At 43.2% G+C, this 23,163-nt stretch overlaps 1 protein-coding gene and 1 long non-coding RNA gene across 3 annotated transcripts in view; one reads left to right on the top strand and one right to left on the bottom strand.

Moving 5' to 3' along the window:
• Positions 1-6,523: 6,523 nt before the first annotated feature.
• LOC142082820 (uncharacterized) lies at positions 6,524-10,584 on the bottom strand. Of its 2 annotated transcripts, none has more exons than XR_012673846.1 (3): positions 10,476-10,584; positions 9,453-9,861; positions 6,524-6,784 (listed from the first exon to the last, which is right to left on the bottom strand). It is a non-coding gene; the product is annotated as an uncharacterized LOC142082820 (long non-coding RNA). The 2 variants fall into 2 exon arrangements; XR_012673847.1 differs by lacking the exon at positions 10,476-10,584 and adding an exon at positions 9,963-10,244.
• A 302-nt stretch (positions 10,585-10,886) lies between these two features.
• Positions 10,887-23,163, top strand: part of LOC142082818 (neurexin-3) — a 487,905-nt gene continuing 475,628 nt past the window's right edge. The window contains exon 1 of the mRNA XM_075151407.1: positions 10,887-11,463. Within this exon, the coding sequence (XP_075007508.1) occupies positions 11,439-11,463 (25 nt within the window). The 5' untranslated portion in view covers positions 10,887-11,438. The remainder of the gene's footprint in view (positions 11,464-23,163) is intronic.

Raw genomic sequence — 23,163 nt, 5'->3', positions numbered from 1 at the left:
CTTAGATGGGAATCGATAAGAGTTCAGTTGTTTGATGCCTATAAATCAAGCCTAGAGAAAAGTGCTGAACAGTAACTTGTATGGACCAATCCTGTCCTAGCCCTGACGTGAACTGGATTAATCTTATGGACATTTTCTGTCCTTAATACCCAACCATCCAGTATTACTGCCTGTTTTAACTTTCTAAAGGGTGCCTAGAATTTGTTTTACTGAAAGTGTTTGATTTGGATCTGACTTGTTTCTATTGTCTAGAAGCTTTCTTGATCCGTCTGGTCCGATTTGCTGTGGGGAAGGAGCGATTGTTTATGTTAATTTGCTTTGCAGAAAATGAGGAGGAGATGAAGAGAAATCGAGGTTTCATTTTTGCTTTCTCAGTCTTGGAAAATGAGAAAAGTCGGCCTTTTATGTCATACTTACGGAAGCAATAAGGTAAGCTGGAAGTGGAGAAGGTCTCTTCAGCCATCCTGAGGGCAGGAAGCCCGAAAGCTTTTCTTGGAGTACTGGGCCTTTATGGACAGGCAGTGCCAAAGAGCAGTAGGGTAACACAGTCGTGCAGGAGAACTGGCTCCTTGCTTTGCTCCTGCCCAATTGGATTACCTGCTTACTCATCCGTTCTCCTGAGCAGATGTCAGAGCAAGGAGGTGACAGAGGAATTCATTAATACTGCAGGAGGTCAGTAAGCTTGCACGGGAGAAGCTGATAGGAATAAGAGATCCTCTGTGTGAGTATGTACAGACATGTGCCCATCGCTGCCCCCCCCTGGGCCCAGTGGAATTTGCTTTTAGAAGCAATTACAGCAAACCTGCTCTCTCCATGGAGAGCACCGGTGTTGCTCCCTTCTCTGCTGCGGGATTGTGTGGCTGACAGCTTGCATCACCCCAAGAGCTTGACAAGAGTGCAGGGAACCAGAGGCAATGTAGATCCTGTAAGCGCCTCAAAGGTGCTTTTTTTAGAGTTGCAAGACAAGCAGTTGCTTGTAGAGAGCACAAGTGTTAATCCTCCCAGTGGGGAGGGAGGAAGATGTATTCTATGATTCCTGTAGAGACTGAAATCTGCTACAGCTAATGCAAAGAGGCACCTGCTACAAGGAGGAACACTCCTCCTCTGCCATTCCATCTCTGAGCAGCAAGGATGTGAAAGCTCTGTACAGCTAGGCAAAATTTGAATTTTACAGATAGCTGGTGTGGAGGTTTGGGATGGAGTGTTCATCTCTCTTGTGGCTACCCAAACTTGGTTCATTTTAAACCACTCATGAAATGAATTGGCTTATCACCTGGCTCGGAGACCAAATGTGTTGCCTTTTCCTTTTTTGTGTCTCCCTGTGGCATGGTCTCTGGGAAGAAGACAGCATCATTAGATCAGTCTTCCGAGTCCTTTATGTGGTATTGCCAGTTTCTTATTTACAGTGGCAACAGAATGAGAAATCTGTTTTGACTGTCTTCCAATGGATTTCAGCCCAGAAGTTTACAAGTGAGCCATCTCCTCTTTCTGGGGAAAATGAATAGAGAAGGTATGTATTACACTCCTCCAGGAATTGGTTTCCCTTAGCCAGATCACCAGAGGATATGGAGCTGCTGGATACTGTGGGTAAAGAAGGGGACTATTTCTTGGGAGACCTTTAAGGAAATTCTAAATACTACAAAAAGATGTTTCGATGACATTGCTGAAGTCTTGGAAGGATGTAATAAGATGTAATAATAGGAAACTGAGCACAGCAATGTACGTTTAAACACCAAAAAGCCCTTTGCAAGCCATGAGACCTGTTATGTCACTAAGCAGTCAGCTGCTTAATCCATCTGAAACTGAGATGAAATAACCAGCAAAGCCAATGGGACTAGGCCAGAGGGGCTGGTACTGAGAGTATTGGATAAGTGGTCAATAAGTCTTTGCTTGTGTCTAGTGGTTGTGTTAAGTGCTCCACTGAATTACCCAGAGCATTCTTATTTTACAAGTCAGTGTTGACTCCAGTGCTCAGGTAGGATGGGATGCAAAGGGGTGCTGCTCCTTTGAGAGTGTCAGTTGACTCAGTGAATGTGTATGTCACGCCAAGGAGCAAGGGTCAGAGAGGAACAAACTAGCTGAGGACTTGAAGGCAATATAAGCCACATTCATGCAACATTGCCACTCCAAAGAGCCAGCCAACTGGGTTCAAACTAGATTTAGCTCAGATGGACGACTACAGCAATGCTGCAATTTATTTCTATTCCCAGCTTGGTATCTCCACAAGATGTCACGCTGGGCCATGCAGAAGTCCCAGTCAGTTTAGAGATAATTTAGGGCTCTCTACTGTATTCCAGTGCATGCAGTAGCTATGCCTGGTAATGTCGCACCAAGAAGAGCCCAGGTAAAGAATAAACAGCTGCGTACTGTGAGCATCTGCCCATGTGCACACGCATGGAGTCAGAGCGTGTTTTGCAGAGGTGGGCTAGCTGCCCATTCAGTTCTGCACTTGTGAGAGTCTCATTCAAGACAATACAAGATGGGAGAGAGGGAACTGAGGTTTGGATGCTACTTTCATGGTAGCCAACTAGAGAAATTTATGTGAGTTTAAGCTATATGTTGAGGAAGGAGGTATCTAGACCCCCTTCTGAGGCATCAGTAGCTCAACCAGGCAAAACGCATTGTTCAGGAGCTGTCAGAGACGATAATTTAGCCCCTCTTCTTCCCCCCCAGTAACACTCATTTACCCTGTTCATCGAATTCAGATAGCAGGGTAAGTCACACTCCAACTCTTTCAAATCACTTCAAATCACATATTTTAAGTGACAAAGTTGTATTTTATTGCTGAATTACTATTTTCCAGTAGTCACTAATGTGTGTCCTTGGTTTGGTTGCTTTGGTGCAGCTTGATGGTACATAGATATCTGTACCTAAGCCTGGGACTGCTGCCTAGGTGTGCCCGTCCTGTAGATCCATAAAGGCCTTGTGTTCCCCAGGAATAAGGCGTCATGCCAGTGCAATGCCTGAGAAAAAAAACTCAAGATGGGAGCCTGTTGTCACACTGCCTAGGGGACCAGATGGAGCAACTGATGAGACAAGTTTAAATGGCTAAGTGTGTGCAGCTTGGTTAAGCATTGACTGAGGATGGATATGTGAACTCTGCCAGGTACTTCAAGGGCACTCACACCAACCAGTCTGTCATGCCTTTTAGGCAAGGCTCCTTGTCAGGAAGCAGGGATGGTGCCTACTGGGCAATTGGGAAAGCAGGAGATGGGCTGTTGCCTATGTGCCCTTTAGGAACACAACCCATCTGTTTGGAGCACCCCAGCAGATCTCCTGCCATTTGTGAGTGAATGGGACAGAAAGAGCTTATCAACAGAGAGGACTTTTACCAAGGAAAGAGATGATATATTCAGTGGGATATAAGAGGATGAATGAGAGACGAGTAAGAGGGGGGAAATAAAAACCAACCCAAACCAACAACCACTTTGTAGTGACTCTTCCATGCAGCAATGCTTGTGCTGTAGTACCGATGAAGATTGGATTGCCCATATCTTGAGGTATTGGTCTTAGGCTTCAAGTGTCATTCCCTTATACTCAGTGTAACTTCCTTTCTTGGTGTTCAATGCCCTTCAGACCAGAGACTTGCAGAGCGGAGTGGCACTGCTGAGGCCAGGCACAGCCCTGCTGCATGTGAGTGAAACGTGCAGTCCCTTCTGCAGCAGTTGACGGGTCTCTGCTCCACATGGCACCTGGCTCTGACAGACATGGTTTTCTTCGGTGTCTCACAGCCTGCACAACAGGCTATATCGGAGAACAGAGCACCTTGTCTAATTTAAATATGATAGTGACTCCTTTCATGCCTACAAGTTGTGCCCAGGACCTGCCTCTCTCCGTGCAGGACTCTCCTGGCTCCCTGTGCATCTCCTGTGCAGGGTGGGGTGCATGCTGCTGCAGGGTGCGCCCAGAGTAAGAGGTGTGAAAGGGCCATTCATGGGAATCTGAGGTTAAGGACTGACCAGGAGGGAAGAAAGCCCAGAAGAATTACCATATTATGAAGCTCTGAGGAAAGAATTGGCAAGGAGGTTACTATTGTACAGATTAAATGAGGGGGAAAAAAATTCCCCTCCACTGCTGTATTTGAACTCCTTTATGCTTCAGAGTTCTTTTTTGTGTTGAAATAAGATAGGTGTGATAATGGTGTTTTCTTCTGTTGTATGTTGGTTAACAACTTATCACTGTATCATAGCTATTAGATTAACCTCCACTCACCAGTGGAGACCTGAGAACTGCTTCATAGACCCCTGAGATCATAAAAGAAATAAGAAGTTACTTCTAGAGCTGAAATAGGGGAGTCCAGTCTTGGGATGACTGAGAAGATGTTAGAAAGGTAGACCATTGAACCAAATGATAAAATGTTGAAGTCTAATCCTCAGAGAACTTGTGTGCCTGGAAGCACCAAGAGCGATTTAATCTTTTACTGCTACATCAAGGAAGGAAATCAGAGACCGGCCCTGGCACAAGGGAAAAATCAGCTCCAGGGAAGAAACCAATTTATTATTGAATAAATGAAAAGATTGGGGTATTCATTGCAACTATGCCTTAATGGACATACCACAATTGTTCTTAAGCATCTTTCACCTTGAAGGGTCCCGAAGTGCTTTCAGAATTGTGTGGACAGGAGGATTTATTTAGCTTGCCACTGATGTATTGTCATTTAACAGCACACTAATTTAACTCAGGCAGTTAAGGACAGGAATGAAGAAAAATTTCCTATCTGATTGAAACTTCAGAGGAAATAATTACTGATGCTGGGAAGCAGTCAGGATATCTGAACTTTGTTGCTCATGAGATCTTTAAAAAACATACTGGGAAAGCCCTTACTTTTTGTCTGTTCCAGGGATGTCCTCTCTAGTGACACTGCAGCCTCTAGTAATTGCAATCAATATAGCTTAAGGTTAGAGAACTGTCTGATACCAAGTTACCCCGTTTGCTTACTGCAGCAGAGCATTTCCATGCAAAGGTATTAATTTATTACTGATTCAGAGGGAAACGCTTCTAGAAATTTTCATCTCTTTCTGCAGAAACCTGAGCTCTGGAGGTTACCCATCCAAGAAAAATGTTAACATCTGTAGCTGTAGCCAGTATTTCCAGCACTGTTTTGAAGGGAATTGGGTGAAGCAAGGCATTTTCCTATTCTGTTCTAAGTGTTATCCTATGTTTCACTTAAGTCTGTGTAACTGGAACGGGAGAAATAATCTATATCTAAATTCAGTCAACAAGGAAACTAGAATACCAAAAAGATGGCATTTGTTGCACACAAATCTGGCAAGTATGGTAGCTGGTAGAAAGATCTGACAAGGCTGGTCTTCAGAGGGAGAGGTTCACACTGACTAATTGTTTGTGAGAATAGATTTGTTAATGATTTGGAACCACTGCAGTGGTGTTGAGATTTGTAGCTGAAGCTTGAGGGGAGAGCAATTGGTCTATAGTCCCGTGAAGAATCCGTATTTGAAGCCATTGTGTCCTCTCTGGCTCATCAGACTTCTACTCTAGAACATTGACAGTGGCTCCCAAATTAGTATCTTGCAGTCTGGTGCGTATGGTACATTTGTAGTTTAGTGTTTAAAAAGAAAAAAGCAAGATGGAACAAAAATCCTTCATCAGCAACTTTTTCAGATTTCACTAGGAGGAACTGCATTGCTCTGAACTTTGATGGTGACTGAAGCTTTATTTTGAGATGTGCTAAACACCTCTGCCAATCACATAGTAATTCACAGTCAGATCCACCATCAGCACTCAACCAGAAGCTTGTCAGATAATCTCCTTTAAAGCAGTACCTGCCTGTGATGGGGTCTCCAGCCTGTTCCTTTTCATTTTTCTTGTAATAAAACCTGGCATTCCTGAGGCTGTTGTGCTGTGCTTAAGATCCAATTGATTTTTCTAAAATGTTTAAATGCAGTAATTTCTAATCTGCATATTCTATTAACATATGGAAAGACAGCATACAAACTGCCAGGAGGTTTCTTCCATCCTCAAACTGACAGGGCTTGTTTAAACTGGATCTGTGATGGCAACGGACATGGGTTTGCGTAGACACATTTTACTCTCCTAAGGAATAACAAATAGGCAGCAGTGTCATACATGCAGATTCCAACAGGGAGCTTTCAAGGTTAACCTCCAGGGCTCCCTTACTGGTGATTGAAGTTGTCAGAGTTTCTTAGGGGAGGCACAGCCTCACAGTTCCTTATCTGGGGAGAGATGCCACCACCCAGCATGCAGAAAGCTGCCTTGGAGTTTGTTTTGGGTGGTTCTCATGTGGAAGCCTATGTAATCAGCCCTTTGTCAGTGTGCATCTCCTGCTTTCCTCTTGTCTTTCTTTCAGTCTTCCTCTTCTGTCCTGTCATCTTACTTTTATTTGGGATTGTGAAATAACCCGACTGAGCCATGATGTGACCCAAATGATCCTTTATAATCAGATTGCTGGCTGGCCAGTGGAACTTATCTACAAAATCATGAGATCCAGATCATTGTAACCCTCTCTCACAGACATGTCCTTCATGCAGCATGTAAAGAATACACATTGAGTTTAACTGGACTTTTATTTATAGGAAGAACTTTTGCCCCAAGTTGCAATTGAAGCACTGTGTGACACTTTCGGAGGTCGGTGTCAACATGTGTGTCTGTTCCACAGTTGCCTTAAACAGTGTTCCACCAATGACCAGAAACCTCTGTAAAGGCTGTTCCTATGCCACTGCTTACCACAGAGAGATAGAAATGGAGGTGGAGTCCAATGGTCCTGGTGCCTCATAATGAACAACAAGATTCAGCAATATGCAGGTAACTGCAAAATAAATGATGAGGAAGGATGAAGCAAACCAGTTAAGGTAGTTTGTGCTAATGTAAACCAGCTATATTCACAGCTATTTTGTATGGTGCCTATTTGGTGTATAAAATATAATGATAAATAGCTCATGTGACTTTCTGTATCAAAGGTGAAATCCTGGCCCCACTGACTTCAGTGGGAATTTTGCTTTCAAAGCAGTGGCCCTAGCTAAGTCATTCCAGTTCACTTGCTCATAAGAGGTAAAATCTCAGGCATTCAGTTTATCTGCCTGCTGATGCACATTGTAGAAATGCTAAAAACCTCAGCATCCTAGAGAGAAATGTATGTAGGTTCTGCAAAGGCCACTGACGTAGGCGTTCTTTAGTTGCAAAAGCAATTCTGCTGGCTGAGCCTGCAGTCTTGGGCAAATCACTTGACTCCTGCATGTAACGTGGGAGTCATGACAATGAGATGCTATATTTAACAAACATGTTGTGAGGTCTTATGTAATGTAGTATGCAGAGCAGTCTGAGAGGAAATATGAGGGGCAGGAAGGTGCAAATCATGGCTATACTAACAAACAAATGACTTGCAACTTATGTCATCTACCTAATCAAAGTAGTCAACAAACCTTACAATCTATATAGAGGAATCAGTGTAATCAATTCATTGTATTAGTTTCAGATTCATTTAATATAGCTTAGTACATGTAATAAAAGAGAAAAAACATATATATTTGACATGCTACAGAAAAATCTGTTGTAGCTAAACCATTATTATTTGAACTGAAATGTGGCTACAATACCAGAGTTATATTTAAGGTCTTAAATAGGCAACGGGCTCTTTAGAGTGAACTCTCTTCTTCTATGGGTATAGAGTTCTTCTAATCTGTTCGTTATGAGAAATGTTATGAGTGAGAGCAGAAATAATCTTGGTTTTTTTGGCGATAACTTAAAGCACTGAGAAGTGTCATGGTTTGGATAAGTTTGGAAGATGGATATCTTTTGTATTCCTGACTATCTGCTCTGTGGCCATCTCAGCTGGCCATGTTCTAAGATGACTTTTGACCAAGAAAAAAAAAATCTTGCTTCCAATCGCAAATTGGAGAATGAATCCTAAGGAGTTTGCAGAGAAAGTGAGAGAAGTCCTTTGATTACTGCTTTGATTTGTTTCTGAAGGAAATGAATTTCTGAAAGCATTTGTCAAGAGTAGGGGACATTATCAGTCATTTGCCATTTAGAGAAATAGGCTGGCTAGTCTCTCTGTTGTTGAAACTCTTCCACAGATGAGACAAATCTTCTTTTCCTCCTTGCAAACAGTAATTTCAACCATAAAGAAACACTGTACTTTATTTTCAGGACGATATTTATTCTGCAGAAGGAATAAATATATGTAAGATAAAAATTGAGAATAGGATGATATATGGTAGACAAACCCAACAATGTTGTGAAAGAAATAACAACTTAGGATTGAGATCAAGATGTCATTGCAGGAAGAGTCATAATTTTGGAATCCTTTGCTTGGGAGTGATTAAAATCTTGACAATAATTAATGTTATGTTGGGGCTCTCTTTGCCCCATTTTCCTTTTTACTTTGTTTTAGAGGAAACTTGGATCGTGCATTTCTAAGTTGCCTGTTCTCACTTCTGATAAAAGCTTCAGTTATGTGGATACTAAAGGCTCCCAACTCCACTGCTCTGCCTTTATCTCATGATTTATTGTATGAGAAGGTGGATGCTGTACGACTGTTTCGGGTTGGGGCTTTTAAAACAGTGCAGGATTCACTGTTATCAAAGATAACACAAGCTCAACACAACCTGACATATACATGCTTTAGTGGCTAAACACAGTGGTGGCATATATTTTGTAAATATTCATAGGTACGTGGATTCTGTTTTTGAGTTGTGCCTCATCTTTGCATTAAAAAAAAGTCCAAAAATGTTTTCACTCATTTTATACTTAAAAAAAAAAAATCACATTGGATGATTACTCAAAAGGAATTTTTCCCTAGAGAACTGTAAGTGTATGAAAAATAGAAACTCATCCACACTAGCTATTATTTAATTTCTTCAGCGGGTTTAGAGGGATTCTACATTCATTCCTAAATGGAATTATGCAGAGGAGAACTTGAAAGAAAATTTTTCATTTTACTGAAATTTTTTGCGCTTTGATAAACTTTTCCAAGGGAAGGGAGACAAATCCCATTACTATTGCTTTCTAAAGTGGGGCTTGACAAGGCAGTAGTATAGCAAATATTTTTGAGGATAGAATCCTCTGCTTGGAGAGTAGAGCTGAGTGAGCTTTTCCATGGTTGTTTCTGTACCTTTTGATCTAAATTCTTATTTGAGAGTCTCTCTTTCTCCTGTCCATGTGTTATCTGGCAGACTTACAGGATCCAGAACTGTTCTTGCCAAGGGAGGTGTCCCCTCCTTATCCTCACCCCACTGGCAGGCTTAAGGATCACACAAAATGCTTTCTAGCCTGCATCCTGAAGAAGAGAAAATGTGAAAAGCAAGTGTCTTGCACCACGACCTTCTGTCACAGCTGGGAGTTAGGGATATGCCCAGCCAGAAATAAGCAAATAGCTTCAGTAGAAATGCTGCTTACATACTACTATGATCATAGTTTACTGGGAGTCTGGACCTTGTTTAGTTGTTGAGTTGGGTGCAGAAGAGCATAATACATACCCAGGCATCTTACAGCAATGGAAATAGCAGGGTGAGATGCAGATCGCTAGTTGTGTTTTAGCTGCACTGGTAGTATAGTCTGGGGAGAATTTTTTTTTCTCTTGTGCCAGGGATTTTCGTCTCCAGTATGAATCATTGGTATCCAAAGTGGGTGCCAGTGTTGAGGTGGCGAGAGACTGCTTCCCAGATGGGTCAGATGATAGCAGTGGTACTGGGAAAGGCAAAGAAAGCAACCACTTTGGGTGGTTACTTTGGATAGCATTGAGGAAGGGGAATTTTTTTTAATTGCTCTAGTAGATGTGACTTGGAGTCCAGAGACCTGGGGGCTTTGTTCACATCTCTATAACTAACTTGCAGTGCATCTTGAGAGAAGATTTTCCTGCATCTTTCTGTTTCTGTGCTCCTTCCCCTAAAACAGAGATAGCAGTTGTTAAGACATTTAGGCCATTCGGTTTTGCAATCACGTCACTGATTTTCCACCAGTGCAACTGCTAAAAGCATTAGACTTACGCTATTACGCTAGCATCAGAGTGAAGTAATGCTCAGATGATTCAGGCCATTAAGGTTTTAAGCTTTCTGTAAAAACACTAAGTGTGGTGATTATCTGGGGCTTGGATCTGGACACTGAATAAAATGCAAATGTAACATCCAGGCAGTATTGCTGGATGTTTCCTTCAGAGAAGGGGGAGCCAGAGAGGGGGATGCAGGGATAGTGCTTGTGATTTGATTTTTAGCCTTGAATGTTATGCCTCCCTGAACCCACTTAGCAGAAACTTCTTAAAAATAGTGCTCTGTGCATTGCTACTCTTGCTTGTTTTCAGTTTATATTATTGCAGGCTCATGTAGCTTGGTTACCAAACTGATTGTGCGGATCTTCTGGAAGCTGCAAACGTCATAGCTTTATTGCTATCTAGGACAGAAGTTTGGTCCTCTGTTCATGATGATGCATTAGATACTTAATTACGTATCTATACCCTTTGCTTCTAGAAATAGCGGTGTGCAATGTGCTGAGAAGCATGTTACCGTGTGAAGAGAGTCACTGTGTCCTTGTTTAGGAGGGGAACAAGGCACCAAGATGGAATAGTGCTTCCCTGCGTGCCCAGTGATGTAGTGGTTCAGTCTGTGGTCATAAATTGTGTTTCAAATTAATTTATCTTAAAATGACTTCTCTGAATAATAATTTCGAGGATATTTAGTCATAAGATTAAAAGGGGCACCCTTCAGATGCAGGAGGATGTTATCTCATTTGTGCACAGGCTTCAGGAGGTGGTGTGGCTCAGGAGATAAAGCCGCAGGCTATTCCCCCGAGGCCAGTGCGGTTTGGGCTCCCTCGTTTCAGAGTGCTGGGGGGGGTTAAGAGCCTGACAGCGAGGTGCCTGGGGCTGGAGGATGTCAGTGCTCTGCTACCAGCAATGCTGAAAAGAAATCAGCAGGAGGAGGGCAAGGGGCAGGAATGGAGCAGAAATCTGCAGGAGCAAATGCCAGGGAGAGCTGTTGCTGTCTGAGGAGCCTGGCACTCTCTCCCAGTGCTGCGCCAGAAAGGGCTCGCATCTCGTTCGTTAGATAGTGTAAACTTCCCTCTGTTACGCTGTTGGTGGTTTTGGCAAATCACACAAAAAGTAGGGGGTGTGTCAATTAACAAACTAAAGCTTTTCACGTTCAGGGAGGATAAATGTGTATGTAGGGTGTATCACTATTTGTTTTGGTACCACTTCCACCTGCAGGAGGCTCAGGAAGAAGGCGGCTTCCTTTGAAACACCTATTGCTTTGTAATCTGATTAATGGTGTATTTAATGGCTCCAGCAAGAGAAGTCCTCTAGTGGAGGCTGTCAGAAAAGCTAGATTACATAGATCAAGTCTTAAGACTTTTACAGAGCTAAAAAAAAAAAGTGGTGCTTCCTCTGGTGTGTGGGTGGCAGAGGTACCTACTTTTAGAGAAGATCCTGAATTCTCCTCCCTGCTGTTTCTGTGAAGTCTTAACTGACCATGTTATGTGGCATTGAAACAGCTGGTGAGTCTGAGTTGATGGTGCAATTGCTGATACTTTTTTTAATTGTATTTAATCTCTACTTCCTTAGCAGAAGCTACAATATTTGCCGCCTCTTGAAACTCCTTTTGCATTTACTCCACTGTATTGAATTATTTTGTCTTCTACACTGCAGCAGGAATAACCAGTGGACAGATGTTGGCTGTGGGTGCTTTGCAGTTTGTGGAGACCTGTGTCAGCACTGAGAAATGAAAAGGGTTTCTAGTGCTTTGCAGTCAGTAGGTCTATGCTTGATCCTATAAAGGGGTTTTACTGGTCCAGTTGTCTAGAAAGGACATAGAATGTTTTCCACCTTTGTGCAAATAAGCTTCTGGCTATTAATTTTTGCACCTTTCTCTGGAGCAGTGCAGGTTAGATTCAGCTGGAGATAGCCTGTAGGCTGCACCAGGCCCATCGGCGCTCCCATTGTCATTGCGTTATCCCAGCTGCCTGATTTCATGTCACCTTCGCAATGTCAGGATTAAAGCAACTGCCAGATCTGGGGAGAGAAAATTCACTTTCTTCTGGTCAGATTGTCAGGCTTTGTTTTTTTTGATCACCTTCCACTGTGGAAACAGGCATGGTTTGTTTCAGAAAATTATAGGAGGCTTCTCTTTAACATAGTCTCTGCCTGAGAGAGGTGTGTGGGGGGGTGGTGTCCGCGATCTCTGCTGTTCTTGCATATTACAGTGACAGGCTGCAGTTTTTTGGAAGCAGTTTGCGGTAAGGTGTTGGAGGTGTTCTCTGTCCTGGGATGTTTGGGCATGAGTGGAATAGGTGTCCTGGGAAGCTCGAGCTGCACGCTTGTTGAAATGTACGTATGGCTGGATGCATTGCAGAACCTGGACTCAGTGACCCAGGTGAAAGCTTCCAAACCTATTGCAGTATTCCTAAAACAATAAGAAGGATTGTGCATGTCTGTCTTAATCTTAACGTGTTTTAAAGCTACTAGTTCCAGGTTTGTCTCTTGTCACTTTTCAATGTCTTGAACCAAGGAAAATGTTAATTAACAATTCTTCCTGCTGGAATGTACGGTGGGAATTAACCTTTTCCTTTTGCTGTGTTCACAATGCAATGGTATCTGAGCTAGATTGAGATGGTTCAAAGCTTAGCTTTACCTTCTACTTTCCATCCTTCTGACTTGCCCTGGGGAAGCTGCCTGAAATTATATTTCTCCTAGGCCTTTGTCTGAAATGGATGCTGGGGCTGGTGCTGTATATGTGGGTATGTATATTCATATGTGTGTATGTTGGCACATGGGCTTGGGGAGAGGGTGAAGCCCAGTAACAGCTTGGGGTGACAGGGTATGTGGCGTCTGCCTGCACTACCTTTGTAGTCCCATGTTGTTGACCTCTGATAATGATGCAGCCTCCAGCCCTCTCTGCATGAAGTCATATATAGGCATTTAATATTTTTGTTTTTGGTAGTCACCCTCTTAAAGTTTTTCTGAGGTTGAATATTTGGATAAACTGTATCGGGGATGATTTTCTACAATATTCTGTATGCTGTCAATGATGTAAAACATTCAAAAGCTGGTGTCTGTTGCTTTTGAATGACAAGGCACTAGTGGGACAGGTTTTCTATAGAAGTGGAGAGCTGCAGATACACTGCTCAGGGCAGTACTGGTCACTGCAGGCTTGGGAAACAGCCTTGTAGACACTTGGGCATATGTTGGTGTTGACTGAAGGTGCCTGTGGGGCATAATTCTGTGGGGTGTAGTCAGTGGTGAATTTTGGGATGATCCTGTGGAGGCAGGGATATATGCCTCAAAAGACTGTCTGTATACTCCATGCTTGAGGGCCTTGCTCAGGAGGCTTCCAGCTTTGTCGAGCCTTGGGGATGACACTTCTCCTTGGACCTGGAGAGACAGGACTGATGTAGGCAGTAGGACTCAGTCTGTGGAAACTTGTCACTGCCACAGTATCTGATATACATCATTAGTTACGGGAAATCCTGTGTGCGTGTGTGATGCGAGAGCTGGGAAATGTGGAGAGGGCCTGGCAGAGTTTAGTACTAAGCCCACCGACCTCCACCTGAGAGCACGTGCCCGAGTGCACAGCCCTCTTTCTGCTGTGGCTTTATGTAACACATTTGCAGGACTTCATTTTCCACTAGATTGAAAGCAAAGCCGCTGTTGATTTTCTCCAAAAAGATCTATTTGAAAGTGCAATTGCCTGGAATTACATGGTGGCAGTGAGAGGCCAGACCTTGCTGTAAATAACTTTCTTCTCAGCCAAACACATTGAGCTCTGCTGTCTACTGCTTTTTCTCTTTAGATGATTTCAATTGAAGGGAGGGTTTTTTGGTATTTTTCTTTTATGCTTTGCTTATTCTTGTCAGGAGCCGATTCTCATTTTCCTAGCTTTCCTGCTCTTGCTAAATGATGTGATTATAGTGGACAGGGCAGCTCCCCATTCGCAGTAAAATTTCTGTGTGTTTTTATAGCACAAGGCTATATTAGGACTGATAAACCGTTGCCGGTGGATGTATCTTTGCTGTGGCCCTGTGTGTGCTGGTGCTTTGTCTGTCACTACTGTGCCAGTGGGCAATGGCAATACATAGGTTTTGGTGGTGATTAGCATCTTCATGCTAGTGAGCGATGGCATCGTAGCAATGTGTGCTTGTGTTACTAAATGAGAGCATAATACCATTCGTACCACTGCCCAGCATCCGTTTTTCAATTTAATCCTCCTGAGCTGTGAGATGGCCTTCCTGTCTGTGGAACATTTTCTCCATAGCCCTAACGCACCTTTATATGAAACCTCACATTCCCTGATGAAGACCCAGTGCCAGTAATTGATGTGTCTTCATCTTTGAAGCCATTAGTCTCCAACGGTGGGTCTCTAGCCTGGATCAGAAGGTGGTCCTATGTTCTCCCTGTTGTGGTGGCTGAAGGGGATTGGAGCTGTTTTGGCTGTCGGCACCTGTACAGAGCAGAGTGTCAATTTTGGCTTTTAAAAATAGTATTGTTACGGGAAAAGTAGACTCTTGTAATGGAGTCTAGAGATCAGTACTAGAGATCAGTCTTGCAAGGGAAGAGGGGAAGGAGCGTGTGAAGGAAGGAAGGGGGCACACGTAGGGCTGAGTATTGCTGTACGGGGTAAGGGGGCATATGGGGTAAGGGAAACATGGCTCGATGGCAGTGTGCGGCAGCAGGGAAGCTGTGCCTGAGGGATGGGACCAGAAGTAAATGTGAAAGCAGACTGAGAGAGGAGAGTGGGGGATTATTTGCGAGGGAGTATCATAATGTTGGTAAACTGAAGTTTTAAAGTATTTAATCTTTTTGTTTCTCTCTTTAGCCATGGAGCGTACCCTTTCTGGTTCAATGTCCCTTTTCCCTGCGAATGTACACATCCATCACATCTCAACTTCAGTTTGCTTTTTTGGTTTGTTTGTTTTTAAGCTAGCTGATTCTTAATACTTAATAATTCTTTATTCCTACAGTTTCCTGAACTTTCCCAGTATTTTTCTTTCTTTCCCCTTAAGTTATAGTGCCCAGAATTAGAGTGTTTGAGATAGGAGTTGCCATGGATCGGTACTAGGAGGGGCTTTTCTGTGCCTTGGTCACTTAAGTATGCATCACAGTGGCTTTTCTTTCTATTTTATTATGCTACAGGTTCCTCTTCACTTTGCTCCCTACTAGACCTTCTGTTAGCCTTGAGTGTCTATTCAGTGGGAAGCAAGCAGGTGGACTGCTAGAACCTGATACACAGTCCCTCTGAAACTCGCTGTTAGCGTTCCTTGCTCACACAGAAATGCTGCTGGGGCTAGGCAAGTGGCATTGCCATCATCCTGTGCAGACACGGCTGGCTTGCCTGAGTGTGGAGGAAAAGAGTTCAAGCAAATTCCAGCTCCTTGTCTTTGCTGTACAAAAAAGGGTCAGGGCCCAGAGCCAACTAGACTTGGTTTCATCAGGAAGTGAAGTCATCTAGTTTCTAAGAATAGCAGGGGGAAAGGAGGAGAAACACAGCTGCAGGCGAGGTGGGAGGAGGCTTCTAGTATGTTAATGAAGTTCTATCTAAGTGTACAAATTCAGTCCACCTGCCCTGTGCTTGCAATTTCCTTTCCCCATGAATCAGCTTGATCTCCACCTGCTGCTGCTGTACTGGCCTTGGGAGCCCCAAAGGACCAGGGTTCATTCAGAGGAATAAATGATGGGGAAACTGTGATTTCTCGGCCTGGATGGTGCCCCAGCCTCCTGATCTTTGCTCCCTTGGGAGCCCCTTGCCAGTGGTGCTCAGAAGTCTGGCAGTGACACCATCTGGCATCAGACAAAGCAAGGGTTGCATTTATAAATTTTTTTTTTGTACACAGCCAGTTTAATAAAACTTCCAAATGACTTGCAACAGAAGAAGCTTCCTCCCTGAGATCTTGCTCAGTAAAAGGTGGAGCCAGTTTTTCCTCTATGCCTGTGCGTGTACTTTGAGGGGCAGGCATGCAGATGGTTTTGCAGCTCACTGTTAGGGCGGGTTGAGGATCATCCTAGTCTGTATTGCAGCTAAATGTCCCTTGCAAACAGCCAAGAACATCTGTGTTTAAGAATACCTGCTCCGTTTTCCTTTGTGTTACAACCCTTGTCTCTCTGTATGGCTTTTGTTGGAAATGGCATTATTACCTGCGACCTCCTGGGCTTTCTTGTTAGGAAGTTTTTTTGTGTTGGTATGGCGATTTTGCAGTTCTTGTGCACCTGAAAGGCCAAATGTGCTGGAGTAATCAGATTTCCCAATTCTCCCTCAGTGCTTGAGAAGGCTGATGCTAAGTCTCATAATGAGGAATTTTTGACACAGGCCTACAGAGAGGGTCTGGTTATGTGGAGGGCCTGTGGCGCTAGGCTGCGAGGGAGGAATATGTTTTCCAGTAGCGTGTCACTCAGTAGCATGGTCCTTGCTTACAGGTCAGTGTGGTGGCCTTGCTTCTCCTTGCTGACCTCGTGCTGGTGGGTGATGTGCGGGCTGGCAGGTCTGCTGAGCTAACCCAGCTGCTTCGGGCTTGTGAATAAAGTGGGAAGCAGAATAGGAGTATTTGATTTGTGTAGCTCTTCTAAAAAACTTTTCTGTGGGTATTTAAAAAAAAAAAAATCCTCTCCCAGACTGCACATTCTTACTTGTACAAGGATGTAGTCAAGTGAAGTAGGACCTAGTTCAGACAGTTTTACTGTGGTGGGTCCAGGTTTGTTCCTGGCTCCATCGCTGAAAATGATCTCAGGCAAGCTGTTTAACCAAAATTTTGAATGCCTGCTTTGATACTTTGGACTAATGTCTGTTCCCTCTCTATTAGCCCCATCTGATATATCATAGTCCCATTCTCTTTCTGTTCCTTCCTGTACACCTTTTGGTAGGTGCCTTAATCATGTGTCAATGACAAGCAACCAAGAGTGAATGTTAAAATGAAGCTCTTAGCACTCTGGAAAATATCACCCATCAGGTGTTCAAACTGTACTTTCCTCACTTGCAAAAGCCGTGAGTTTTGCCATTCTCGCAGCTCACCTGCCTGTAGCTGAGCCAAGGGCAAAGAAATACACCACACAGCATGGATTCTGGAAAGTGAAGTTGATTTTTTTTTTAAAATCTCTCATTCTTTGTAATCTGCCATGTTACTAATAACATGTGCAGATTTTTGTTTTTAATACCTGATTCCTATCTTGACTGCATTCCCTTAACCTTTCCTCAGAGATTTTATTTTCTAAACCTTTGATGGATTTTGCTGCCCTCCTGCTGATGTTTTTCATTTATTGGAGGAGAATAAAATAATAATAATAATAATAAAACCCACTGTTTTGCTGGAGGCAATTCGCTGGTTGAGGTTTTCATGTGAACCCGGCCCTCTTAATCCTAGCAAACAGGATTCTCCTCCTAATCTCTAATCCCCACATACTTTAGCTATTAATCTTGAAGTGTTTTCCCCTCCCCATCTGAGATTAACTTGAGAGTGGTTACCCATGGTTACTGGTCCCTACTTTTCCTCGTGGTTTCCTGTGAGGTTTGGAGACCCAGGGAGATGACTACCAAATTCTGGGCCTTTCATCTTGGTGCATTTGGTTTCTGGGCCTTTGGACACCTTCTTTCATCTGACTGGTTTGATGGATCCTTGTTCAGCAGGAAAAATATAGACAACACATCATCGCTTGGCAGCTTCCACCTGATCAGACAAGAGCATCTCTGTTTTTCTTTCAGTGGAATAGGGAGACAGACCTTACTTTGGCTTCACAAAAGAGAAATAAAAAAAAGTTGTGTGGAACAAAGGAACCCTTAAGGTGTTTGGCTCCCTTTGGTCCTTCTCCTTTAGACGACACTTTTCTTCCCCTACATTTGCTTTTTGGGAATTGTAGTGTGAAATTCTGTTTTCTGCTACAATTTTTTTTTTTCCTTCTGAATGTATCAGGGTGTTTAATTTATTTTCTGCATGTTGTTATTTAGAAGCTTTGAGTGCTCTTTGCTGGCTTGCTCTTGCGGCTCTGCCGGCCTGTCAGCTTGGGATTCCTCTTGCAGTTTGGGACTCCCATTTCTATTCTCCTACATAGGCTGGATCACACATAGTACTGCCAGATCGGTATTTCTGGAGGTGTTGGATGGGCTGCCCACTGCTAACTAATCTACAGGCGTTTGTCTGCTGAGCTGCATGCTATGGGTTGTTATCATAGAGCTGTATTCCTGCTATCGTGGATCCAGAAGGATTTGGTCGAGTGGATCTTCTCCCCTATCAAATTCATACCCTCTGCCCATGCCTGACTGTTCCTTACAGTGTATTTTTAGGGGGAGCCATTTTCTGAATATATTCTTACTCTCCTAAATGTGGGCTCAAAGCTGCTCTTGAGACCAAACTTGCTTGCTCTGCAAGAAAGCAGTTTGGTGAGCAAACCTCCAGTGTGTCTTCCTGAGAGCCTCCTAGATGTCAGCATGGTTTCAGACAGCTTTCGTGAAGGCCATCGGCACTTGTCAAGGCAGCAGTCTTGGGCTGGAGTGAGGCTGTGCTATCGTTATAACTGCTGGTGGGGCTGCTGAACAACATGAAATGTCCTGAGTGAAAGGGACACAAGCCATTAACTGAGGACACTGTTCTGTAGTTCTGTAGCCCTCACCATTGGTAAACATTGCCTGACTTTTTTCCAGCTCATGGTTTTTTTTTTTTTCTGTGCTGAGATTTATCCAATTATTTCTGGTTTTACTTTCTTTAACCGTTAATTCACAACGTAACAAAAGTCTTTGGTTCCTGAGTCCTGGTTTGCCCTTCTGATTAATATAGCTGCTAAACATAGACATTAGTACAACTGCTTCTGAAAGGTTTGTGGGGAATTTCTGTTGCCCTATACTGCCAGAAGAGAAAAGGGAAGTCCCTGCTTTGTGCTAGCCATAAAGGAAAGTGAAGGGGAGCATGAACACAGGAGAAAGGGGCAACTTGGGAGGAAGAGCCCTAGCTTTGGCATCACAGGTAGCTATGAAGTTGTAGGGAAATGCAAGAGATGAGAAAAGATCAGGGTATTTCTTCATTATAGGGATAGGGTAAGATTTTAAAGTCATTACTGTTCTGGTGACTTAGTGTTTTGGTTTAACCCGGCAGGCAGCCAAACGCCACACAGCTGCTCGCTCACTTCCCCCTCTCCCCCTAGTGGGATGGGGGAGAGAATTGGAAAAAAAAAGTAAAATTCATGGATTGAGATAAAGACAGTTTAATAGAACAGAAAAGGAAGGGAAAATAATAATAATAATAATGAAAGAATTTACAAAATAAGTAATGCATAATGCAATTGCTCACCACCCGCTGACCGATGCCCAGCCAGTCCCTGAGTAGTGATTGCCCCTTCCTGGACCACACCTCCTACTTTATATACTGAGCATGATGTCATATGGTGTGGAATACCCCGCAGTTGGCTAACTGTCTTGGCTATGCTCCCGCCCAGCTTCTTGTGCACATGGCAGAGCATGGGAAGCTGAAAAGTCCTTGACTAGTGTAAGCACTACTTAGCAACAACTAAAACATCAGTGTGTTATCAACATTATTCTCATACTAAATCCAAAACCCAGCACTATGCCAGCTACTAGGAAGAAAATTAACTCTATCCCAGCTGAAACCAGGACACTTAGAAACACTGGGTGAAGTAAGCGTACATTTTCCTCAAGTTCTTGTGCCCCTTCTTATCTCCTTGTACCAGGTAAACATATTAAATTCACTGCATATTTTAAAGCAAGAATTCAAGATTGTAATAATTTTTTTCTCTATGGCACACGTAGTTCCAAAGTACTTTACAAGGCATTTATGCAGGAGTCATCTTTTCATACCTGAAAGACCATGTCACCGCCAAGTGGAAAGAACACACTGTGCACTACAGCAGTACGGAGGGAGAAGCTTTTGTTCACTGTAAATGCTTGAGGACCTTCATGCTCAAACAGAAATGCAGAACCCATCTCCTGTAACATCACGTGCTCTGTAGCACTGCATGGAGGTGATTTGTGGCACCTTCTCAAAAGGAGTCTTCTCTCCTGAGTCACCTGAGTCTTGTCCTGCTGATACATACACTATATTTAGAGCTCTCCCGTTTGACTCACTGTTTTGTCCCCTGAAAATTTTTACTCTGTTAAAAGGTAATGACGAAATAGGGTCTTTCCTAATTTTAAGGATGCTTGTAATTTGTTTTTGGTGAACAATGATTGGGAATGATGATGGAATTGATTTTTAGTTTGAGCAAGCAGGTTTTGTCTCATGGTCATCTTCCTGAGGATGGACAGACTGCCATGTCACGTTTCTCCCGATTTTATTGCTGCTTCTTTTCTCCTTCTCCTCTTTGGTGGTCGGAAACTTGTTGCTCACTGCCAGAGTGTGTGCAGGTGTTTCCTGGTGCGATAAGAATACAGAACCCTAGCGATCTTGTGTAATTGTCAGAGGGGTAGGTGAAGGTTGGAAAGGAACATGGGAAGCCCCCTATGAGCTGCTTTGTACTCTGCTATGTGGGAAGTAAGGTGCCAACTAAAGGTCTAGAAGGTGATGGGGTTTCTTTTACCTCCTTCCTGACAGAACCTGTGCAGCCCAGTGCTCTCCAGTACAGCAGGGCACTGGGACAGAGCACAGAGGTATCATCTGTGCTGGGGCAGGTGTGTGATGCAAGAGCTGTAACTTGAGCTTGTTAGAAGAGGAACAATGTATGCTGCCCAAAGATGTAAAACTGGTTTGAGTCAAAATTGAGTAATATCCTATTCCCTTTGCTCTATTTTTGAATTGGGCACTTTCTGGTTCTAAATGCTATTCCTGAAGAAAATGCATTGCTGACTGGTGGGACTATTTTCTGCTGTTTCATTCCACTGCCATGCAGTGTCTCTGTCCAGCTGTGTCTCCTGAAAGATCCTTTGATCATGAAGAAGCATTAGCAATAATAGAACAGGGATATGACTTAACAAAAATGCTGTTTCTTGTCAAGTTGCTTCATCTGTCTCTCCTTGTCTTTTGCATTGGCTAACAGAATTTGCTTACCTTAAAAAAAAATAAAATAATAAAAATAAAAGCATACTTATTCCACTTTGACTTTGCAATTTTACAAGGAGTGTGTGGCAAGTTGAATAAGAAGAACAAAAAGAATGAAATCAACCTTTCTGTATGTCCATTCCCTCCAAGTCAGTGGCCTTCCTCATGAAACAGGTGTAACTGAGCTTCATCTTTTGAGGACTGAAGCCAAACTGGGGTCCAGGGGCAGTCAGAGAAAGGTTTTGTAATTGACTTCTTCATTGAGGGTTAAGTAGTTTTAGTATTTGGGCCAGTGTATTTGTTTCGTGCCTGGCTATATTTAGAGGCATACAAAGTCGGGCTGGAAATCCCAAGGGAACTTGCTTTCCCCCTCATGCTGTTGTTCTAAATAATTTCAGGGTCTTTTCAGTAATGTAGGTGAGAATACATTTGAAGATGTTAGGTATGGCATATTCCATATTTATATATATACACACACACCCCCCACACTCCCCAAAATGATATAGCAACACAGCTGAGCCCTGCCCGCATCATGCGTGGATGTGCCAGGGAGGGAAGGGTTAGGCCTGGGAGAGGAGCAGGAGCACTTCCATGCAGAAAAGCCATGAAGATGCTTGGCTGCCCCTGCCTCCAGCCGGGAGCTGAGGTAAGTCTCAATGACAGGGACTCGCGGGGCTTCCCGAGTGCCACCTTCACCCAGAGGCCAGGCATTACAAACTCTTGCTCTGCCAGGTCGTGGTGTCCAGGTGACAACCATCCACGAAGACCAATTCTGAAAGCTTTATTTGTCTGTGTTTTCTCTCCTGGCTCGGCTGTCTTCGGCAGGCAGGCTCAGGTAGCTTACCTTTATGAGAGTGTGGGACCAAACAGATTGTAGCAGGAGCTGTGTGTGACACTCCAGTGAGCTGTCAGTGTTTAGCAGTGATTAGCTTTTTTAAAGACCCTTTTCTTTATCTGCTGGGGATTTTAATTTTTCCCTCTCATTGCTTTGCTTCTTATTGATTTAAAGAAAAAAAAGGAGCTAAAGCCCTGTTTGATAATAGAATATTGATGAGAAGGCTGGGGAAAGAGAGAGAGATGGTGGAAGTCTTTGTTCCTGTTCGACAAAAGATGGAGAATACGGGGGAAGAAATGTGAATGTGTATGGGGAGGAGGGAGCGGGGAGAGAAGAAAGAGTTATTTAAAATCACAGCTAGGAAATCACTCTTCCAGTCTACGTGGCCACAGGAAGATCAATTTTCAATTTCAATTTCCCTGCCTTTTGTGTTTCGAAATACTTGCATGCTGCTGGAGATGGGGGATCTGCCAGCAACTGTTTGTTTAAAACAAATTGTTGGTAGGTATTTTTTTTTTCAGATGAACTGCTTCCTGGATCAATTTAACATGCTGTAAGGAGAAAGGGGAGAACCACGAGGCCCTGCTCTCCTCAAGAATCGCATTTACACCAGCGGAACTCTGGCCACATCCATGGTTTTACTTCTCGGCTCAGTGAGGTGTGAGGAGCGAATCGAGCAGGCCCTGCTTTCATAGATCCATTTAGTGTCACATGAGGTGTTGAGTGTGAAAGTAAATGTGCCAGACGCAGTTGAATGGCTTGATTTTAAGCAACCATGCAGTGTCAGCGCTTCTTATCTTTGTAGGATCTTAGATTAACAATAGACCAGCTCTTTCCTCTGTAGTTTAGCGTATGGCCATACAGGATCAACTGCTATTGATAATCAAACCTGTGGACCAAAGACTCTGCTGTAAATCAGTGTTGCTCATTTCATTGGGCAAATACAGATGAAGACTTGGCTCAGAAAGTTTAAATCATTGCTTGACACAAATGCTATTATCTTTGCTGCTTCTTCAAACAAATGATGAATTTGAAAAGCAAAAAAGGTTCCTTTCCCACCCGAATCAATTTCTACAGAAACTTTTCTATTAAAAAAAAAAATTAGTTTGTGTTGAAAATTGAAGAATGAAAGATAACCATTTGCCTTCCTGACCAACGAAATCTGTTTGTGGTTTTTTTTTTTAAACTGACACACATCTGAAACCCCATGGAAAAAAAAATTGGAAAAATTGCAATTTGCTGAACACAATATGGAGAGGTAGATTCAAAGGAGGCTAAGTTTACAACACAAAATTTTATATTCTAACATTTTATTCCTTTCAGCACCTTTAATGAAGGGTGTACTTGAAACTAAATAGTTGGGTGGAGATATTGTCTTGGAATAAAATGACTGAATA

The sequence above is a fragment of the Calonectris borealis genome, chromosome 5, assembly GCF_964195595.1.
Source record: "Calonectris borealis chromosome 5, bCalBor7.hap1.2, whole genome shotgun sequence".
NCBI classification, from domain to species: Eukaryota; Metazoa; Chordata; class Aves; order Procellariiformes; family Procellariidae; genus Calonectris; species Calonectris borealis.
This window is presented reverse-complemented; position numbering and strand designations above follow the sequence as displayed.